General features: G+C 27.8%; 4 protein-coding genes across 9 annotated transcripts in view; 3 read left to right on the top strand and 1 right to left on the bottom strand.

The window, feature by feature from the left end:
• The first annotated feature begins 1,753 nt into the window (after nt 1-1,753).
• On the top strand, nt 1,754-6,860 carry LOC106686929 (E3 SUMO-protein ligase NSE2-like). The gene is made up of 5 exons (XM_067050562.1): nt 1,754-1,920; nt 2,004-2,158; nt 3,445-3,547; nt 4,536-4,686; nt 5,218-6,860. Exons 1-5 carry the CDS (start codon nt 1,839-1,841, stop codon nt 5,276-5,278), a joined length of 552 nt encoding a protein of 183 aa, XP_066906663.1. The 5' UTR covers nt 1,754-1,838; the 3' UTR covers nt 5,279-6,860.
• A 629-nt stretch (nt 6,861-7,489) lies between these two features.
• On the top strand, nt 7,490-14,185 carry LOC106686928 (D-beta-hydroxybutyrate dehydrogenase, mitochondrial). Its single transcript, XM_014430539.2, has 7 exons — nt 7,490-7,724; nt 8,781-8,864; nt 9,859-10,012; nt 10,483-10,638; nt 11,477-11,644; nt 12,943-13,082; nt 13,612-14,185. Exons 1-7 carry the CDS (start codon nt 7,515-7,517, stop codon nt 13,762-13,764), a joined length of 1,065 nt encoding a protein of 354 aa, XP_014286025.1. The 5' UTR covers nt 7,490-7,514; the 3' UTR covers nt 13,765-14,185.
• Nucleotides 14,186-15,405: 1,220 nt separating this feature from the next.
• Nucleotides 15,406-18,959, bottom strand: part of fzy (cell division cycle 20 protein fzy) — a 20,262-nt gene continuing 16,708 nt past the window's right edge. For all 3 annotated transcript variants that reach the window (XM_014430531.2, XM_014430533.2, XM_014430532.2), the window contains exon 11: nt 15,406-16,055. In XM_014430531.2, coding sequence (XP_014286017.1) covers nt 15,861-16,055 — 195 coding nt within the window. In that variant the 3' untranslated portion in view covers nt 15,406-15,860. The remainder of the gene's footprint in view (nt 16,056-18,959) is intronic.
• Nucleotides 17,225-18,959, top strand: part of LOC106686926 (rho guanine nucleotide exchange factor 16) — a 9,458-nt gene continuing 7,723 nt past the window's right edge. For all 4 annotated transcript variants that reach the window (XM_067050560.1, XM_067050559.1, XM_067050561.1 and 1 more), the window contains exon 1: nt 17,225-17,306. The gene's annotated coding sequence lies outside the window, so the exon portion shown is untranslated. The remainder of the gene's footprint in view (nt 17,307-18,959) is intronic.

The following is an 18,959-nucleotide window of genomic DNA, read 5'->3' as shown; positions in this document are numbered from 1 at the left end:
TTAAGAAAATCTATGGGCCCAGAAAAACATAAAAAGGTTTACAGGCTAAGATCTAACGAAGAGATCTACAGAAAAATCAAAGACCTGGAAACCGAGATGCGAATCAGAAGGCTGGTGTTCTATGGGCACATGAAGAGGATGAAGGAGGAAAGACTGAATAAGAAGATCTTTAAAAAAAAATTTAGCTACAAAAACAGGATACATGGGGCAAATGAGAGAGGAATTAAAGAGACTTAAAATTTCAGATACTGACTGTCTAGATAGAGATACGCATAGGAAAACATTGAAAAATTTCATCAATATTCGAAGAGGGATACTGCTATCCTATCCTCCCATCCCTATCCTGTAACAGCCTCATCTAATCTCCAAACACACCTCACCCGGATTGAGCAATAGTGCAACCAATGGCGGATAAAAATCAATGAATCAAAATGCACCCATGTGACTTTCACTCTCTGCCACAGCTTCTGTCCACCTGTTACTCTTAACAATATTCCTCTACCCAGATCCGACACAGTGCGATACCTCGGATTCATTTTGGACAAAAGACTCACCTGGAACCAACATACTAGACTTAAAAGACAAGAACTCAATCAAACGATTCCGCCAACTATACCGACTGCTCAGCCGGACTTCTCATCTCTCACTAGAAAACAAACTACTAATTTATAAGACAATACCCCGACCTATCTGGACCTACGGACTTGAACTTTGGGGAACAGCTAAACCGTCGAACATCAAACGTGTCCAATCCTTTCAATCCAAAATCCTTAGAACCATAGTTAATGCACTATAATACGTTTCCAACAGAACACTACTCCATGACCTACATATCCCTTTTGTCCTTGACCTCATACCAACCAAATTCTCAAAATTCCATGTAAACCTTTCGAACCATCCTAATCCTTTGGTTCAAACCTTATCTAGTTCCACCCATCCCTACAGCCCACCTAGAAGGTTGAAACGGCAGTGGCCAAAAGACTTATTAAAATAAAAATGGACAATTGGAGTTCTGGCAATGGTCCATTTTTATTCTCAAGTTGAGTGTTTGCGGCTTTAGTTCACTTACTCATTTCCACTGACTCACTACCAGTGATGCGGCGAGAGGGATGCGCTGGGATCTTTTGGGCTCTGCTCTACCCACACGTGGGGGATAGAGTGGGCTCAGGGATCCTCTCGTCGATTGTGTAAATATTGTATATTAGAGTGTAAATGTGAGTTGATACTATATTATTTTATCATTATGTTATTTTATTTTTTCATACAGATAGTTTGATTATGTTAATTTTGTTTATTCTTCTATTTGTATTTATTTTAAGAGAGTTTTTTTTTTTATTCATCTATTTAATTTTAATATGTATGAGATCATTCATCACTATTACCTATTGCCCACAACTGTGTGGCAGATTGTAATATCTATCAATAAATAAAAAGTAGTATTAAAAAAAAAATATTGGAAGAGGGAAAAAAAGGGGGTACGAAGAAAGAAAAAAAGGCAGTCGAAGATCATGAAACTGGGATGGGAAGAAAGAAAATCAAGACTCCCAAAGAACCCTAACCATTGATATTGGCGTGGTCCTTTGTGGCCGGTACATAATAAAAAAAAAATAATAACGTTACCTCGGTAGATTACTCGCTTCAGAGTAGTTTCAGAAACCCTTCCTTACCTTCGGGATTGGCTGCAAAACATATGATTCTATATTACTGCTACTTCATGTTCCCACTATCTGTTTGCCAAGTAGTACCTCTAAGGAATAATCTTTATTGAACATTCGTTTGTGAATTACCACTTGCTCTAGAAAGAAGTAAATTTGAATTGGTTTATATTTCACTTCACGATGGAAGAAGTGAGAAAATTGCTTGATGAAAGTAGCAAACGATTAAATAACATTGCGGATTTGATATTTGAAAATTTTAATGGTTTGGCAATTAATTGTTTTTTCAATAAAAATAGCTACTGTTGTAATATTTCTAAATAAACATTAAATACCTTTTTTCTTTAGATGAAATAGCAACTGCAGAATTAAGTAAGTTATATGACATCTCCAATGAGATGGATAGTGTTAATCACCAAGCTAAAATTCAACAAACTGCGTTAACTAATTGCAAAAGTACTTTGTCTCAGGTGGAAGAGCCATGGAACTGCAATATTCAGCAGGTATGATGAATAGTTTGGCCAGTATTTGATTAATCTAAGGTTTGAATGTTTTGCTGTACACCCTATTCTCTTTTTTTTTTTTATAGAATAACATAGGTTTTATGTTTTATTTTAAGTGATAATGAGTGGTTTTTTTTGAGTAAAAAAATTGTTTACAAATTTATAATTATGGACAGTGAATACCATATGAGAGGAGTGAGAAGTTTAAAAGACAAATTAATGGAATAGTTGAAAATTTACATACTATCATTTTTCCTTATATCCCTGAAGATGGGGTGATGCCCTGAAACATTGATTGAAATATGAAGAGGAATGATAAGGAAAAAAATATTTTTCTTAATACCTAATGTATTGTTTCATTGTTTAAGCTGTGATTCTTTAGAAAAAAAACTTCATACTATTTAAAAAAATATAATTAGGTTTTAATAGTAGACCATAGATTGATATGAGAAGATGGTCGGCTATGCACCCTGCACTGACCATCTCAAATCCGAAAAAAATATGAATTGATGTTGTATTTTAGAAACATCTTGAAAGAATGCTCATTGTTTTATTTTTTAAAATATTCAGATCCTATTGTTGATTTTTTGAATTTATGAGGTATTAAAGATTAAACAGTGATTTATGATTCTTTCTACAAGCAATTGTTTCATTTCTTAGTAATTAAAACAGCATTTTCATCCTACTGAATGTTAATAAATTTGTTTTTTCTTTGAACAGCCTTATTTTGTTTTCTATAGGTGACCAGTTACATTTTTGTTTTGTGAAAGTAATGGAAATTGTCCTTGAACTTTTAATTTAAATTTAATTTCTACTGTATGACCAAGACTTTTAAGTATGAGACTGAAATAATTAAATTTTAGTCCATAATGATGTACAATCTTGAAACTAATAATAATATTAAATAAATCAATGGTATCCTTGTTTAGTCTTATACTCTTTATTATATCAATAGTCCGTGTCCGCCCGTTCGGCCATCCTCAAGGACAGTCTTCAATATAATTTCTCACCACACATTAAAATTTAAAAATGTTTTGCAGGCTATTGTGCCCAGGTCATCAATTATAAGTCAAAAACACCCTATTTTTCAAAACTTCATTAATTTTTGATTAATCTACACTATCACTATTATATAAACAACAACACTTATTTATATACATAATAATAATAATATTTTTGAACTGAGATGTACAATTTATTACAATCTGTTGGAATCTCCTATTAACTAGAACTGGATGCAACAATTACTTTGTAATTAATATATTTTTAATTTTTTCTTAATGTAGGTATTTGCAGAAAACCTTGAAAAAGAAAATGATAAGAAGAGTAAAAATAAGGACGAATTTAATAAAATATTGACGAAATATGTGAAAAGAAAAAAAAATCAAGGTATTAATTACAATATTTTATTTTCTGGTATGAAATAGAGATTAGACTTTGTTTCACATAAAAATGTTTTGATGTGCTGTGTATATTATAGTACATGTACTTTCATGTCATCACTTAAGCTGTTATACCAACTTAGAAAAAAACTTTACACCATTCAAAAGATAAACATTAATGCTGTATTCTGGAAACTTCTCGAAAGAATTCTCAAAGTCAGAATTCAATGATGTGAGCATCATATAAAACGATAGTTGATATAATATATCTTCTATCAATTTCCACTTATTGAGTTTGTCTTATGATTCTCTTATCTCTTTGATTGGCCTTCTAATTGTTTCTGAAATCTCATGCTGTGTTAGTCTATTGGAATGATAAGTCTGTCTTGTGAATGGAGGATCTGTCCTGGCTACTTCATTTGCCAGCAAACAGAATTTCCTCTTATATATTAATCGTATATTTTTGTCTTCGGCCTTTCTCATGACTCCATATATTTTATATGAACCTTTCTCTCAATAACCAATATGGCTTGGTTTCAGAAATTATTTATTAGTTTATATACAATAAATTAATACTACCAGTGAATTTGTGTCTAGAAATAACTTTTGAGTAGCCTATTAATCAATAACCTTCTTGATCATTAAAGATCCCTTTATTTATTTTTTTAATATAAAATTTTACTCCGCATTTTTGGACTTCTATAAATGTTAGTATTTCTAAAGCTAAAAATTTATTATTTTTCTATCAATTTCAAAAAAGTAATTAATTATAGTTAACAAAATTAATTAATTATAAAATAAAATACTCCAATACTTTTGACTGTTAAGTTGAATATGTTGTGAAGTTTGTATTTCGTTAATTTTATTTAACTTTTATCAACCTAAAGATTTTACATTTAATTAATAAAGAAGTTAATTCCTAATATTATAAATTCAAATATAATTTGAAGACATCAAATTTATGTTATTAATTATGAGCTATGATTTAAATACAGATGATGAACTTGATGTTGTCGAAGAGGCTCATACAGCAATAGATCCATGGACTAAGCAGCCGATCCTTCAACCAGTACAGTCAAAGAATTGTAAACACACCTATGATAAAAGGAGTATTGCATGCATCACCAGGAATCGTAACCAATTCAAGTGAGTAAATCTCTTTCTCTTTCTCTACTAATATTATAAATATTTTTGAATTAAATAACTTCCTATTTATAATTCTACTGCCCTGGGATTGCTTCCTATGTAGATTTTATGTTTAAAATTTTCTTTCCCATTGTCGTAGCCCCTGGAAAGTTTTGTTTTATTACTCTGGGTGACGTTAGGTAATACTTGCAGCATTACCTCTCAGCAAATCATGCCCTTCTCATATTCTACATCTATTATCTCTCTGATACTCCCTTCTAAAAACCTTTGCTCGTATTTTAATAACTGTAACCTGTGTTGTTGCTTAAAGCACTCTTTTTACATTATTACTACAACTTTATTTAACTATCAACTTCATCATGCCACTTTTACCAAGAAATTTACAAAACACAAACAGTACATTGACCTATGTGTTGGATCCTTTAGAAGAGTGCTTGTCACAATAGTTATAAATTAGATTGATTGTGTATAGCTAAAAGTGGTTATACATTTTCATTTTCAACTAAATTTTAAATTGTTTTACTGTTTCAGGTGTCCTTACGTTGGTTGCCAAAATATTGTTACCCAAGAAGACTTAATTGATTTAGATTAGTATTTAAAGAATGTTGAGAAGATAAACAATGTAATTTAAGATTCCATTAGGACAGCATAAAAAAAGTTGTCATATTCATCATAAAATATGATATATTTTGAATGTCATAATTTATAATAAAAATCAAATCCTTGTATATATTGTAGTGATATAAATAATTTGTTTGTTCTACTTACTATGAAAAATGTTAATTATTTTTGGAAAACATATGAAATATACTTTTATATTTTGTTATAGTTAAAGGATAATTACTATTTTAACATTCCCCACTCTAGTAATGATTTGTTGTAAAAATTGACTGTTAAATAATTAATGCTGAGACAACTTTCATAAATAAATATATATATACACGTAGTTGACCTTATAACTAATAACATTACAACAATAAGGTACAAAAAGGTAAATTAAGGTAGAATAAATATTATGTAAAAAATAAGTAATAAGAAAATTATATATAGGAAGAAGGAAGGAAGACATAAAGTTGTATTAACATAAAACAACTTGAACAAACAATGATAAGAATAAAATATACAGTTAAAAAAGTACAGGAGACGCATTTAAAATGAAAACAACAGAAAAGTAGATGTGGGAACTCAAATTTTAAACACACTAACAGACGGAAAAATCCTGACCATCTTCATCATATTTTATTTTATAAATATTCCTTTTTCTAATAAATATCACATAAATGCATACCTGTTTGTCTAATAGCTCAAAATATTTATTAAAGATAAGCAAGATAATTTATTGTATTACTCTTTTTGTGGGTATTAAAAATTCAATAAAATAAAAAGTCAGTTTAAAACGTTAGCAGGTAGGGGATCCTCCGAGCTGGGGTAGTTAGAAGGTGGTGGTATTTGTTTTTGTTCAACTGAATTGAGTATTTGAAATATAGAAATGTTATATTCTACTTTACCTGGCCATATTCATTATTTTTCCTAGCCTCTACTCGTGCTTTACTACTACTGGAAAAATTACTAAATCTACGTTAACAAGTGAGTAAATGCAATTAATTATCTTCGATAGTAATTTTTATCCGTTAATGAAAGGTATAAAATAGAAGCAAAAGTAGTCAAGAATTTTATGTTTTAGATGATTTGTAAATATAAAATAAATCTATAAATTTAAATGTAAATTTTGCATCTTTTACTCTTTTTGGACAAAATTTCACGATTTTTATTTTTAATCAAACTTTTTAATGTTTTTCTACTGAGACTTATTTCTTGTTAGTTTTTGGTTAATGGTTCGTGTAAATACACAATTGAAAAAATAAGCAAAAAAACATGCTTTGTGAAATTTTAAGGGATACTAAAAAGGGAATTTTACTTAAAAGAATATTTTGAAATATTCCTTTGTTCATGGCACCTTTCATATTTTTCTAAAACTTAAAACTGAGGTAGTTTTACCCAAAGCTGTTCATATACAGACAAAATATACAGTTTTTAATCAAAGAAGTTTAGTTTTTTTATGTATGTATAAATGTAGAGAATATTTAATGAGTCTAATTTGATTCAAGTAAGGTTAGATTAGCTTTCAATATATTAAGATTATAAATTGAACAATAAAGTTGATTATTGCAGAATTTGGGTTTTTTGATTTTTTAATACACAAAAATCCAGTCTCAAGTTATAAGCATTAGCCATTTTTTCATCTTATTTTTAATCTACAGAAAACCTAGTGTATTGTCAGTTTTTTCCTTTCATCCACGATTCACCTTTAACCGTTATAAAAATAAACAACCCTAATTAATTTGTTCATAATAAATATAAATAAATGATTTCAAAAAATTATCAATCACCATCATTTAATTTTGTCAAGGTTTTTTTTTTTTTTTCGTTAATTTCATCTTTAGCAAGGGAAAACACACACACAAAAAAATTGTAATTTCTAAACTTTCTGTATTAATTTTTTTCCTGTTTCAAAATTCCTTATAATCAATTTATTTTATTTTTATATTTAATGTTGAAAATAAAAACTATAAACTATTTTTTGAAGTTGTTGATTATATTTTTGTAGGAATTTTTAAATTTATAAAATAAATATCAAAGAATATCCACCAATATAAATTTATTAATTTTCCCTATACCAATTTATTTGTATATACACTGTATATATTTATTTCAAACTGAGAAAGGGAAGGTTTGACAAGCTTAGTTTATAGGGTGGGGTTTGTGTGGGGGAGTGGGTAAGTGTGCCATGCTAAAGCTATATATATCTTGGCAGAGTAGTGGCCGCTATGAAACAGCCCGGTGGCCAGAGGGAAGAGGAGATACCATGGGATCTGGTTGACAGGTGTCTCCTCCCACTAGTATTCTCACATGCATTCTCAGTTCTTCTTAGCACCATTCTTGGATTTTTAGGCATAGCTCGTTTGACGCTCGTCTCCGTATTTATACCGAGCATAGCACTCACGCTTGCCCTTACTCTCTTCTATCATACACTGAAGGTTAAATTTGTGCCTTTTAGTTGATATATATGCTTTCTTATTTAGTTTCTTTCTTGCATTTATGTAACAGCATTAAAAATGGAGCTTAAATTGTGTGTGTTAGTCTTAATAAATAATAAATTAAGCTGAGTTATAACTAGTCCCAAATATGGTATTTTCAGTGGCTGAGAATGTTTCAGTTTCACTCTAGTGAATCAAGGAGCTTAGTAAATGCATCAACTGACAAGTATGCTATTTTGTTTTGTTTTTATAAATATTGACATTTATTATTAATGGGCTTAACTAACCCTCTCCTTAACTCCTTAGATTAAGGAGTCCTTCCCCCTCCCTTTTGAAGAAAAAGTCTTATCAATAGAATATAACTTTATATAGGTAAGAAATTCCTGATTTCTAAAATTGGCAAATATCCAACTACTATCTCTGGAAATAGGTTTTTTTTTTTTTTTTTGATAAATTCAATTTCCATAAAAATCTTTTTTAAATTAAAAGAACCTCACATTTATATAATTTATGAGTTGATAAACAAATGTAATGAATATCATAACAATATTAAAATATAATATAAACTTTGTGTTTGTATAAACTGCAAATTCAAAATATATTTTTGACCTTATTTAATTGTGGCATTATAAGTATATATTTAATACAAAAATATTCAAAATATTAGTTGTAATATTTAAATCTTAAATAATTTTACTATTGTAAAAATCAAATTCAATTTCGAACTTTCCATAAATGAAAATATGTGAAACATTTATTTTTCAAATTTTCTTTTTCTTCTTATTATATCTATTTTATTAACATAAATAAATAATATCTCTATCATTATTTTTATTAGCTGTGCTATTATTCTTTTAAAAGTGGTTAAACTTTTATGGTTTAAGAAGGTACTAATTAAGAATAATTTAGGTGATTTTTTAAATTTTGAATCTTTTAATATTTGTTTTTGTTGAGACATAATATAAAAATAATTTTGTGTTTATTTCTATTTTTTAAATGTTACAGAAAGCTTTTAATTTATAATAATAAAATAAAATTATTAATTTTTTCTTTTAGGTATCATGTGCAGGAAAAATTGTCGTTGTGACAGGTTGTGAATCAAGGATTGGATATTCTATTGCAAAACATCTTGATGATTTGGTATGGTTTCAAGATTTTTTATTTTTTTACAAAATTTCTGAAGAAGTTATTTTTATTTTTATCTTGTTAGTTTGGTTGATGGCCAATTGAATGTATGTTGAATAGAATTTTTTTATGCTTCATGCTTCAATTTCGATGGTTTTATTTTATAAAAAATGTATCTGATATTAATCCTTTGAGAACCAAAGTGTTATAAATCATCCTGTACTTATCACCCTTTATTTTCACTAAAAAAAAATTAATTAATTAATTGCTAAGTTTAATAACTTTAAATGCTTGAAAATAGTTCAATTTGAATGTAATTGACTGTTCCATTCAACTTTTCCTAAAGTGTTGAATACCACAAAACTTCAATTCTGATTTATACCACTTTTGTATTCAACAGCTCATTTTGTGATGCAAATAACATGATATCATTATATACATAAACAATGTATTTATATCATCATAAATACATTATATAAAAAAAATAAGATGATATTTCTTTTCTAGGTCTTATGTATTTATTTTTCATTCCTGAATTTGTATTATTTTTTAGTTTTCTAATAAAATTAAGTTAATAACTAATAATAATAATTTATTAGTCTCAATCTAATATTGGAAAAAATATATCAAACATTATTTGTGCAAAATTTTCTGTGCTAATATAACATAGTCTCAACATAATGAATTACTAAAAAACTTCCAAGTAAAATTCAAATTCTGGATATCTTGCTTAATACAAAGGGTATGATTTAATATTATGGTAGTTTTATTCTCAGTAATATTTTCAATGACGATGTCAACTAATTCTTTTCATTAATAATTTAAATGGGCTTAGTCTGTTTTTGAAATTAATTAAATTATGTTGATCATTCTATTGAATTTTATGATTTGAGTTTACTTAAATAATTGGCATGATCTTAGTGATTGATGCCCAACTAAGAAAAGAAAATTAACCCCTAAAAAAAAATACTTGAAGTAAAGTCTTAAAGTAACTGTTAATATTTCACAGGGTGTGACAGTATTAGCTGGTTTTTCACGCAATGAAGAATCCAAACCAAAACTTAAAGAAGAATGTTCAGGAAGATTACAAATATTCAACTTGGACATTAGTAGTCAAGAACATATTACTGAAGCTGTCAAACTCATTTACCAGAATGCACCAAGTAAGAATAAAGAATCAACATATATTTCTAAATCCATAAAATATGTAAACTGTAAATATAAGTTTATCCCTCTTCCTTTCCTCTAGCAAACTGATTATGTATTTATGAAAACTTCTTAATAAGTCTATTGATAATAATTTTTTTAATTCTTAATATATCATAATAACGTTCTAGTAAACAGTCTTTCACTTATTCAACTAAATAACCATCTTTAAGTTGGTAAACTTTAGCACTGGGATTTATAGCAAAGTGGCTCCCGTTCTATAAATTCCCTGACTCAGCGAACCCAGCTTAATAACCTTGGACTGGGACAACCAAAGGAAATGTAATTTAATTGTATACACATCCCATTTTCACATATATACTTAATGCTATGTATATAATTGTTTGTAAATAAGGAGCATGAGAAAAAAGTAAACTTTACCTTTATTTCATAATTTTAAAAGTTTAATTTTATTAATGCTTCCTAGATGGAATTTGGGCTATTGTTAATGCCGCATCATGGACTGCGTTTGGCGAAGCTGAATGGGTGCCGATGGCAGCATTTAAGCGTATGATAGATATTAATCTTGTTGGAACTGTATGTTTCACATCAGCCTTACTACCATTGATCAGAAAAACCAAAGGTAATTATTTATTTATTTACTTCAATATTTTTATGATAAAATAATCGTGTGCTAGCATATAATGTGTGTAGTCTAAAAAAAGAAAAGTAATATCATTACACTTAGTTATTACATTATATGTTGTACTATACTATAGTAAAAGCTCAAGCTAGAAAAAAATTGACATTGCAAAAAATAATAATTAGTATTGTATACCTATTTTCTTCGAATTTGGCACTATGGTCACAGATCACCCCTGAATAATCCTCAAAATTCGATATACCATCCACCAATGTCCAGTTTTTAAAAAAATATTTATATAATAATTACAAAACTTTTTATTTACTGATATAATTGATAATTAACTTAATATTAAATCTTTTGTAATAACCTTCAGTTTTTTTCAAATATTAATTGAAAGATCTTTTCATTATTCTAAGACGTGTGTATATGGTTTGTGAACAAAAACTTTTAATAAGTTTCATTTATTAACTTAATGTCCTCATGCAAATGAAAATAATTATTGAACATGAAAAGTTGATGCTAAAAATAAACTGCATATAGCCGCATCAGCTAAGGTACCTTATAAGTCTGAAAAATTTTCGTTAACCCGCTAAAAAAAAATAAACACATCGTACTAGGGAGATTTCTGAAGCAAGAGAAAATGATGTATGCATCCAATTAAATGATCATTGAGATGGGATATCTCTAGAATAATTTGATTTTGTTTTAAATAATATAAAAATTGTATTATTGGCATTTTTGGGACATGTATGGTATCACAGTTTAAGCGATGGTATGTAAATAATTCTATTCTTTCAGTTTTTTAAACTAATCCCTTTTTAATCGAAATTTATAGGAAGGATAGTGAACCTGACCAGTATCCATGGCCGAATCCCGACTGGTCCAAGAGCACCATTGGCCACAGTTACATCAGCTATATCCGCCTTTTCAGATGCTCTTCGTCTGTCAATGGCCAAGTGGGGAGTTGATGTGGTGGTCATTGAAGCAGGATCTACTACTACTGGTACTTTACAATATTTTTGTCTATAAGTAATTATTGATTTATTTTGTACTTATGTATATATCTGGTTGTTGGTTGATTGTTTTGTAATAGCTTTGTTTGTAATAGTAATAATAAATGTTATCAAGTTAATAAATCAAACACAGTGCATTTCCTCCAATGAAAAAGTTTTCAAATTCATTCTTTATAAATGCAGAAGGCAATTAGATTTGCATCGCTAATTTGCAATTCATCTTTTTAAAAATACTAGTCGAAGAGAAACTGTATTCATAGGAATTTTTTTTTGCTACTATGTGGAGTCTCTATTGTGTACTACACAGTAGCGTAGTACCAGGTGTTTTCCTTCAAATTGTGCTGTTTGGTTTTTATGACCCCATAAATTAAAGATGGCTGCCAAATGTTATATCCACTCAATTAATTAAGAATAACTCTTTCCCAAGTGCTCATACCTGAGATTTCTAAATAACATTTTATGTTGTACATGAGCCTAAGAAAAAATGTAATTCTTATCAATATTTTTTTTTATATCTTCTACCATTCTTGAGTTGTGGTCCATTATGTCAATATATCACCATCAGTTTAGATAAGATGATATTGCAATTCCAAAATCTCATAACTACACGTTTTAAGCTGTGTTTAAGAAGTTTTGGAATTAAGATTGCAATATCTTACCATCAGAAATTTACCAAGGGTTAAAAAAAAAAAATGTATTAAAATAAAAAAAAAAAGAAAACATAAAAAATAAATTAAGACATCTGTATTCAGTAACTGTAATCATGAGTAAAAATGAAACTACATGGCAGAACCACGACAATGATACAAAATTGTTTTGTATTTGCCTTCTAATGAGTATCCTGGTATTACAGGATTATGTAGCATATAATAAATAGATTCTATGTATTTGCATCTTCCCTTCCCAAAAGTTTTGAAAAGAAGTAATTGGTCGCCAATTACTTATTATATCAGGTATTTAAACCTGGGAAATTCTGCAGTCTATCTTGAAATGAATTATCATTAATTATGTTAGAGCATTAGCCCATACTTAGTTCTGCTCAAATTATTGATAAATTGTTATGTATTTTGGAATACTTGAAACTTATGGCCATGTGTTATGACCAAAATCACTGCATTTATAGATAATATTATTCTTATTATAATATCATAAGATCAACAAATTAATTTTTTCAGGTTAAATATTTTTCTCTTCAAAATTTCTGATTTAATTAAAGAGAAAGACCTCCATTTTATTTTTGTTTATTTAAGAAATTTTTTCCAACATTAAATTGTTAAAATGATTCCAGGTGCATGGTATGATCGTAAAGACATGTTGGATGAGGCGAGAAATCTTTGGCAAAATTTAAGTGAAGAACAGAAAGCTTCATATGGGGAAAATTATTTTGAGCTAAAAATAAGCTCTTTGAGGGAATATCAGTCTCAACAGGTAAAATCATTTATTCTGATGTAATTAAACTCATTAATGAACAAAATAAATCTGTACCATAACAGAGCATCAAATTGGAAAGCTATTGGTTGTAGTGCCTATTTATAGAGCTCATGTCATTAAATATTTATATAATAATACTTTTAATTTTTCTCAGAATGCAAAGTGTAAAATGAGAAATACAATATGAATTAAAGTTTTTTTAATTTTAATTTATTATTAGAATGGAGATGAAATATACTTTAAAACTTATTGATTCAATGCTAGTATTTCTGTAGTGTTGTGGTTATTATCTTTTACTACCACAGATACACCGGTATATGAGGGTAACAAAAGAGCTAATGGGATTTAGTATATCAGGATCAAAAACCAAAATTTTAATATACCTACAACCAAAAACAATGGGAAACCAATGAAGTAGACCTTGCCCCTTCACAGGATATTGGGCATTGGATTTATTTATTATTCTTACTACAAGTAATTTTTTTATTATTAATGATAATAAAATTAATTTACATTTATTTTCTAGGAAGATCTTTCAGCATTATTGAGAAGTATTGGGGATGGAGTCACAAGAACATTCCCACTCCCACGCTACACACCTGTGACTCGTAAAGAAAAAATTCAAGCATTAGTAGCTGAATATTTGCCTCATTCTGTGTACAACATCATTTATAACTAGTTCTACACCAGAATGGACATGGATTGCATCTGATGTATTGTTCTACGAAGATACGAACGAAATATTGAAAACAATGTGACTTCTTTGGAGTTATCATTCAACATTAATTAAAAGAATAACATCAATATCAATTAATTTGTCAATGTAAATGTTAATTGATTATCAGAATGTTATGAATTTATTAAAGGGAAACAATTTTATGTAATCATTTGATAGAGCAATCAACTATTAATATATTCACAAAATTATTTATCTACTGGTTTAAAAAAAAGAAATTCAAGCATTATATTTCCGATATTTTATTAGCATACATTATACCTAATTTTTAAATGTATTTAAGTTCTGTAGAAAAGGACAAGTCAAGTTTCTGCATTAAATAAAAACAACTAATGTGATGCATTTATTGAACTAAAGTGAACTATACGGTCTTTAGGTTTGAAATTACATTTTTTTTTTCTGATCCCTCTAAAACCAAAAAAAATTAAATTAATAGGTTGCATTACGTATAGTTTCATAATTCACATTGGATATTATCTTTTTCTACCAATGGTACTCGAAGGTATACAGTGAAATATTTATCTTGTTTTGATGTGTCCGTTCCATATGAATTCTACTAGAAAATATCTGGAGGTGAGGGGCCTCCTCCTCATGTTGATTAAGCAGAGAAGAGAAAATAAAATAGTCAGAAGTCGAAAAGAGGGGTGGAGGGAGGGGTTCAGGAGAAGAAAGGAATTATAGGGTAATGTTTACAGGGTTTTTAGAACCTTTCCTGCCCTGCCACCTCACAGGAAGGGGGAATGGGGTGACTGATTGGAAGATTGGATTGAATTTGAAATTCCATCAAATTTCTTCCTATTCATGTTGTTTAAATGAATTTTAATGTTTCCACCCCCCTTCACTTACATTTTGTATTAGTATTTGCCATCTTGTTTAATTACTAGCATACACAACCTACAAAGTTGGAATAGGGACTAGTCCACTGGCACAGGGTTAGCGAACTACCTTCTTACTGTACTTGGTGTTTACATGGTTAAGTGCTGTGTTGACAATACCCAAGCCAGTGGAATCATCCAACCAGCACCATGTAAACATCCCTTTATGGAATGATTCGTACCATAGCATTGTTAAATCATCTCTTTGACATTATGGTTCATTTATAAGTCATAGAAATAAATTTGTGACTAAAATGTTATGAAATCCACAGCTTAATTAAAATGACCAGCTAACGTTTTATTTAATATTTATAAACATACACACATAATTTTTTCATTATGAATATGATAGTAAATTAAGCTGATTCTTAATGTTAATAGTTTGGGTGTGCCTGAAGTTAAAGAAACAATAATATGATGCCAAAGGAATCTTATTCTTATCTTTTATTCAGTCCAGTATTATTATTTGGTTTGTTAGTAGTTTTACAATTAGAAAATTAATAATTTAACCAAGGTTAACATTAATATTAAATGTTTAAATTTTCTACCATCCTTGAGCATGTACCAAAGAAAACTGATATTAAGGAAATATAGCTAATATTAAGGAAACTTAAAAAATTAATGAAATAATACCATTTCAAAAATTGTATGAGATGTTAAATAAAATAAAATAAATGACAATAGGTGTTGAAAATAATGATAGCAGGAAAACAGATATGCATAAAATTTTATTAATTTTAACAGTCTTTCTTCCATTATATAAAGTCACTTATTACAAACAAATTTCTGCCAGTCATATACATATGCTTTTCTTACAGTTATAAAAGTCATAAAACATCAAGTAAACCCACAAGTCTCTAAAATAAAAAAAAAAGTATGTCTAAAGATGAATCACAGACCTGTTTCACAGATATTCAAATCCTCTTTTTTTCCTTTACTTTCAATTGTAGGTTAATAAAAAACAAATCGGAATAAATAAATTAGTACTTATACAAATGTTATTAAGAAAATGAATCAGGTAACACACCAAATTCATTTTTTGGTTGAGCTAATATTAGCTAAAATAAAAAAAAATCCTAGAGGAACAAATGGACATTGGCTATACATTATAAAAAGAAGGCATTGATACTACTCATAAGTATATAATACATCTTTATGATAATTTTATCGAATTCCTCTTTTGAAAATGCTGTCAGCAGCTACTTTTGCTTCAACTCCTTCCTTCTTCTTATTGGGATTCGGTGCAAAACATTTCCAGAGCCTTAGAGTCTCGTCAGCACCCGCTGAAAGAACAGTACTTCCATCAGGGGACATGGCTAGTTGAAGTACCCTCGCAGTATGTCCAGTCAATTCTGCTACCTTTATAAACATAATCAATACAAACACAAATGTGAGAGAATAAAAACAAAAACATCAAGATTATAGGTGAGTTAGTATATTTTGATTAACTAAGCTCAATGAAGTAATAAACGGTAATTGTTATGTTGGAGCTTCATTTTTATTTATTTATAAATTCCTTCCATTATTATGAGTGATTATTGTATTTTAATATTTTTTAAGTATATCCACTATAAACACTTTCTTAATAAAAAAAAAAAAAATGAATACTTTTTTTATAATGTCAATTGGTTTGAGAAAGAACATATTATTTTCATTAAATGGAAGATAAATTACACACAAATTTAAGATAAAAACGAGAGGATAATGTATGATGTTTTTTATTACTACATTGTTCTTTCAATAAGTACAATAAATTATTGTTTAAACAATAGTATAGTTTATGATTCAATGATAATACTGCTGAAAATACTGGGATAATATTAAGTCAACCCTACACAATTTTAAAATTGTAATTTATAACATTATTTCAATCCAGGTTTCAAATAACTAATAATCCTAAATTTATTAAGTCTTCTGGAGGCTTGGGAGAATTTAGGAGGAATTACTTAAATAAATTACCATTTCAGGCAATTACAATATAGAAAGTACTATTATGAATTTATGTATCTCCATTTAAATTTTTGTATTATTATAATTTTTTCTTGCTATAAACATTAAAAAATTAAATTTTTATTTTTAAAAAAATATGTGTTTTATACTATACTGTAAGATGTATATATATATTCCTAAATACTGAGTTACTAATAAAAATGAGGAAATATCTAATTTCCAATTTTAAAAAATATCAAAATCCATAAACTTATAATCCTGAATAAAATGTAATTGATATTATATTGAATAAAGGAAGTAAACAATAGTATATTTACTTCATTACAGTTTTCATAATTTAAAAATATAGAAAAAAAAATTAAATACATTAAAATTTTATTATTCTAACATTAAAAAATATCATAAATAATTATTTAAAATGTGTTTTGGCATAATGTAAATTTTTAAAAATGTTTCAGTTGAGGAAAAAATAACAATTGTAAAAAGACTAAAAAGGGAAACGGTTATGAAAAATGTTGAGCCATTGTGTGGAAACAAAACAATTTGTGTGAGAGCATAGAGAATGTGGAGTGTGGGTGGGGAAACTTAGTGACAGATACAATCTTATCACTCTGTCTGGTTCAACAAAATTGTATCAGGATAACCTCTCTACACTCCAGGGTAGGTAGCACTCTTTGACAGATTCTCCACTGCACAATATTTGTTTATATTAATAACAGTAGATACACATTATCTCAGGCTAATATTGTCACAAATAAAATGTTTAATCATTTTTATAGTATTTCTTAAGATTATCATAAAAATCACAACCTTGTTTAATACATAAACATATAAACAGAGAGAAAAGTAGTAAATTATACAAGTTTATACCAAATTTAGGGACTGATTTATTCACAATTATAATAGTTTATTTATTATTTTTTAAATAAGCACTTTTTAAAATTTAATTAACAAGTAAAAGTAATTAAATTTAGTATTTAATAAGATGTAAATATTCATTATTATTACTGTAAACATTTTTAATCTGATTATAATCTTTTTCTTAGTAATTTATTAATTTTTGTAAGCACAAAAATGATTTAAAACTAATTAAACTACACGAGAAAACAGTTAACTACTGTGCATTAAAATTGTCTGTTTTTTGTTTATTTTACTTGAAATGTTCTTGCATTAAATGCATAATTCAACTTCAATTTTTAGAAATAACTTGCTACAAAATACTGTATAAAAAAAAAAAATACAGGAGATTTCAAAACAGAAATAACTGCCTGCAGAGAGTAATGACATCTCAAATTACCTGATTCTTTCTAGCTCCAAATATTTCAGTTAAATTAGCCAATAACTATGCCTTTTTAAAATAAATGTAATGATTCTTTTTTAGCTACACTTATTACTCACATATGCAGTAACATATTATTCAAAAGCAAATAAATTTTTCCAAGGTCTGATTTAAACATGAATGCCTAATTTTTATAAACTGAAACATATACTATACTGTAATATCCTGTTATTCTAAATTTCACATCAGGAAATTAATTTAGTATTTTTCTCATTTTATTTATAATTTTTAAAAACATAAATTTAAAAACTTTTTCTTTTTTAAACATTTTTGAATATTAAAATATTTAGATGTGCATTATAAAACTATAAAAATAACATATATCAACAAATTAAAGAAATAAGGTGTAGAATACCAAAATCAGCCAAGACCTACTTTTAAGTTTTATTCATTTATTAAATGAACAATTTTGGAATGGAACTAGATTATCACCAAATAAAATAATTGGTTTCAAAAACAGTTTAACAACATGGTGATTTAACTTTTTTTTTCATTTAATTTTTGATAATCTAGTTCTAAAGTTGTTAGTTAAAATAAAAATTTGAAAATTGACAAAGCTGGTTTAGGAATTTTGGGCCTTAAATTAGGCAAAAATAAATAAATAAATAAATGAGAAGAGAGATGACCGTGGATAATATATATGAGGAGATGGTTAGGGGTGCGGTTATTGTTGTTATTCCCTGGCCGCACTCCCAACTATCTTCTCCTCATAAATAAATAAATTATAATGATAAACAAGAATAGTTAGTAAAATATTACTACAATAAAAAAATAAGGTATATACATTCTTCAGTTTATAAAAAATGCCTTTAACTTTAATCTATAATCAACTTCATCCTTCTCCCCGGTAAAAAACAAATTGTAATATTTCTCAATTTTACGGAACAAAGATCATCTTTCAATCAATCTATATTTCAATTATTAATAAACTGTTTAGATAAAAAAAATATACGAGAAATACTAAGGACAAAAAT

This window comes from Halyomorpha halys, unplaced genomic scaffold (assembly GCF_000696795.3).
Source record: "Halyomorpha halys isolate HHAL.00 unplaced genomic scaffold, Hhal_1.1 Scaffold898.1, whole genome shotgun sequence".
NCBI classification, from domain to species: Eukaryota; Metazoa; Arthropoda; class Insecta; order Hemiptera; family Pentatomidae; genus Halyomorpha; species Halyomorpha halys.
The sequence above is the reverse complement of the archived record's forward strand: the minus strand, read 5'-3'. Positions and strand labels throughout refer to the sequence as shown.

Excerpts from the sequence above, each read along its gene's own strand:
- LOC106686929 (XM_067050562.1), top strand. The coding sequence starts at position 1,839 with ATGGAAGAAGTGAGAAAATTGCTTGATGAAAGTAGCAAACGATTAAAT. Across the intron at positions 1,921-2,003 it reads GATATTTGAAAATTTTAATG|ATGAAATAGCAACTGCAGAA; the intron begins GTTTGGCAATTA and ends TTTTTTCTTTAG. Across the intron at positions 3,548-4,535 it reads GAAAAGAAAAAAAAATCAAG|ATGATGAACTTGATGTTGTC; the intron begins GTATTAATTACA and ends ATTTAAATACAG.
- LOC106686928 (XM_014430539.2), top strand. The coding sequence starts at position 7,515 with ATGAAACAGCCCGGTGGCCAGAGGGAAGAGGAGATACCATGGGATCTG. Across the intron at positions 7,725-8,780 it reads TCTTCTATCATACACTGAAG|GTATCATGTGCAGGAAAAAT; the intron begins GTTAAATTTGTG and ends TTTTTCTTTTAG. Across the intron at positions 8,865-9,858 it reads CAAAACATCTTGATGATTTG|GGTGTGACAGTATTAGCTGG; the intron begins GTATGGTTTCAA and ends AATATTTCACAG.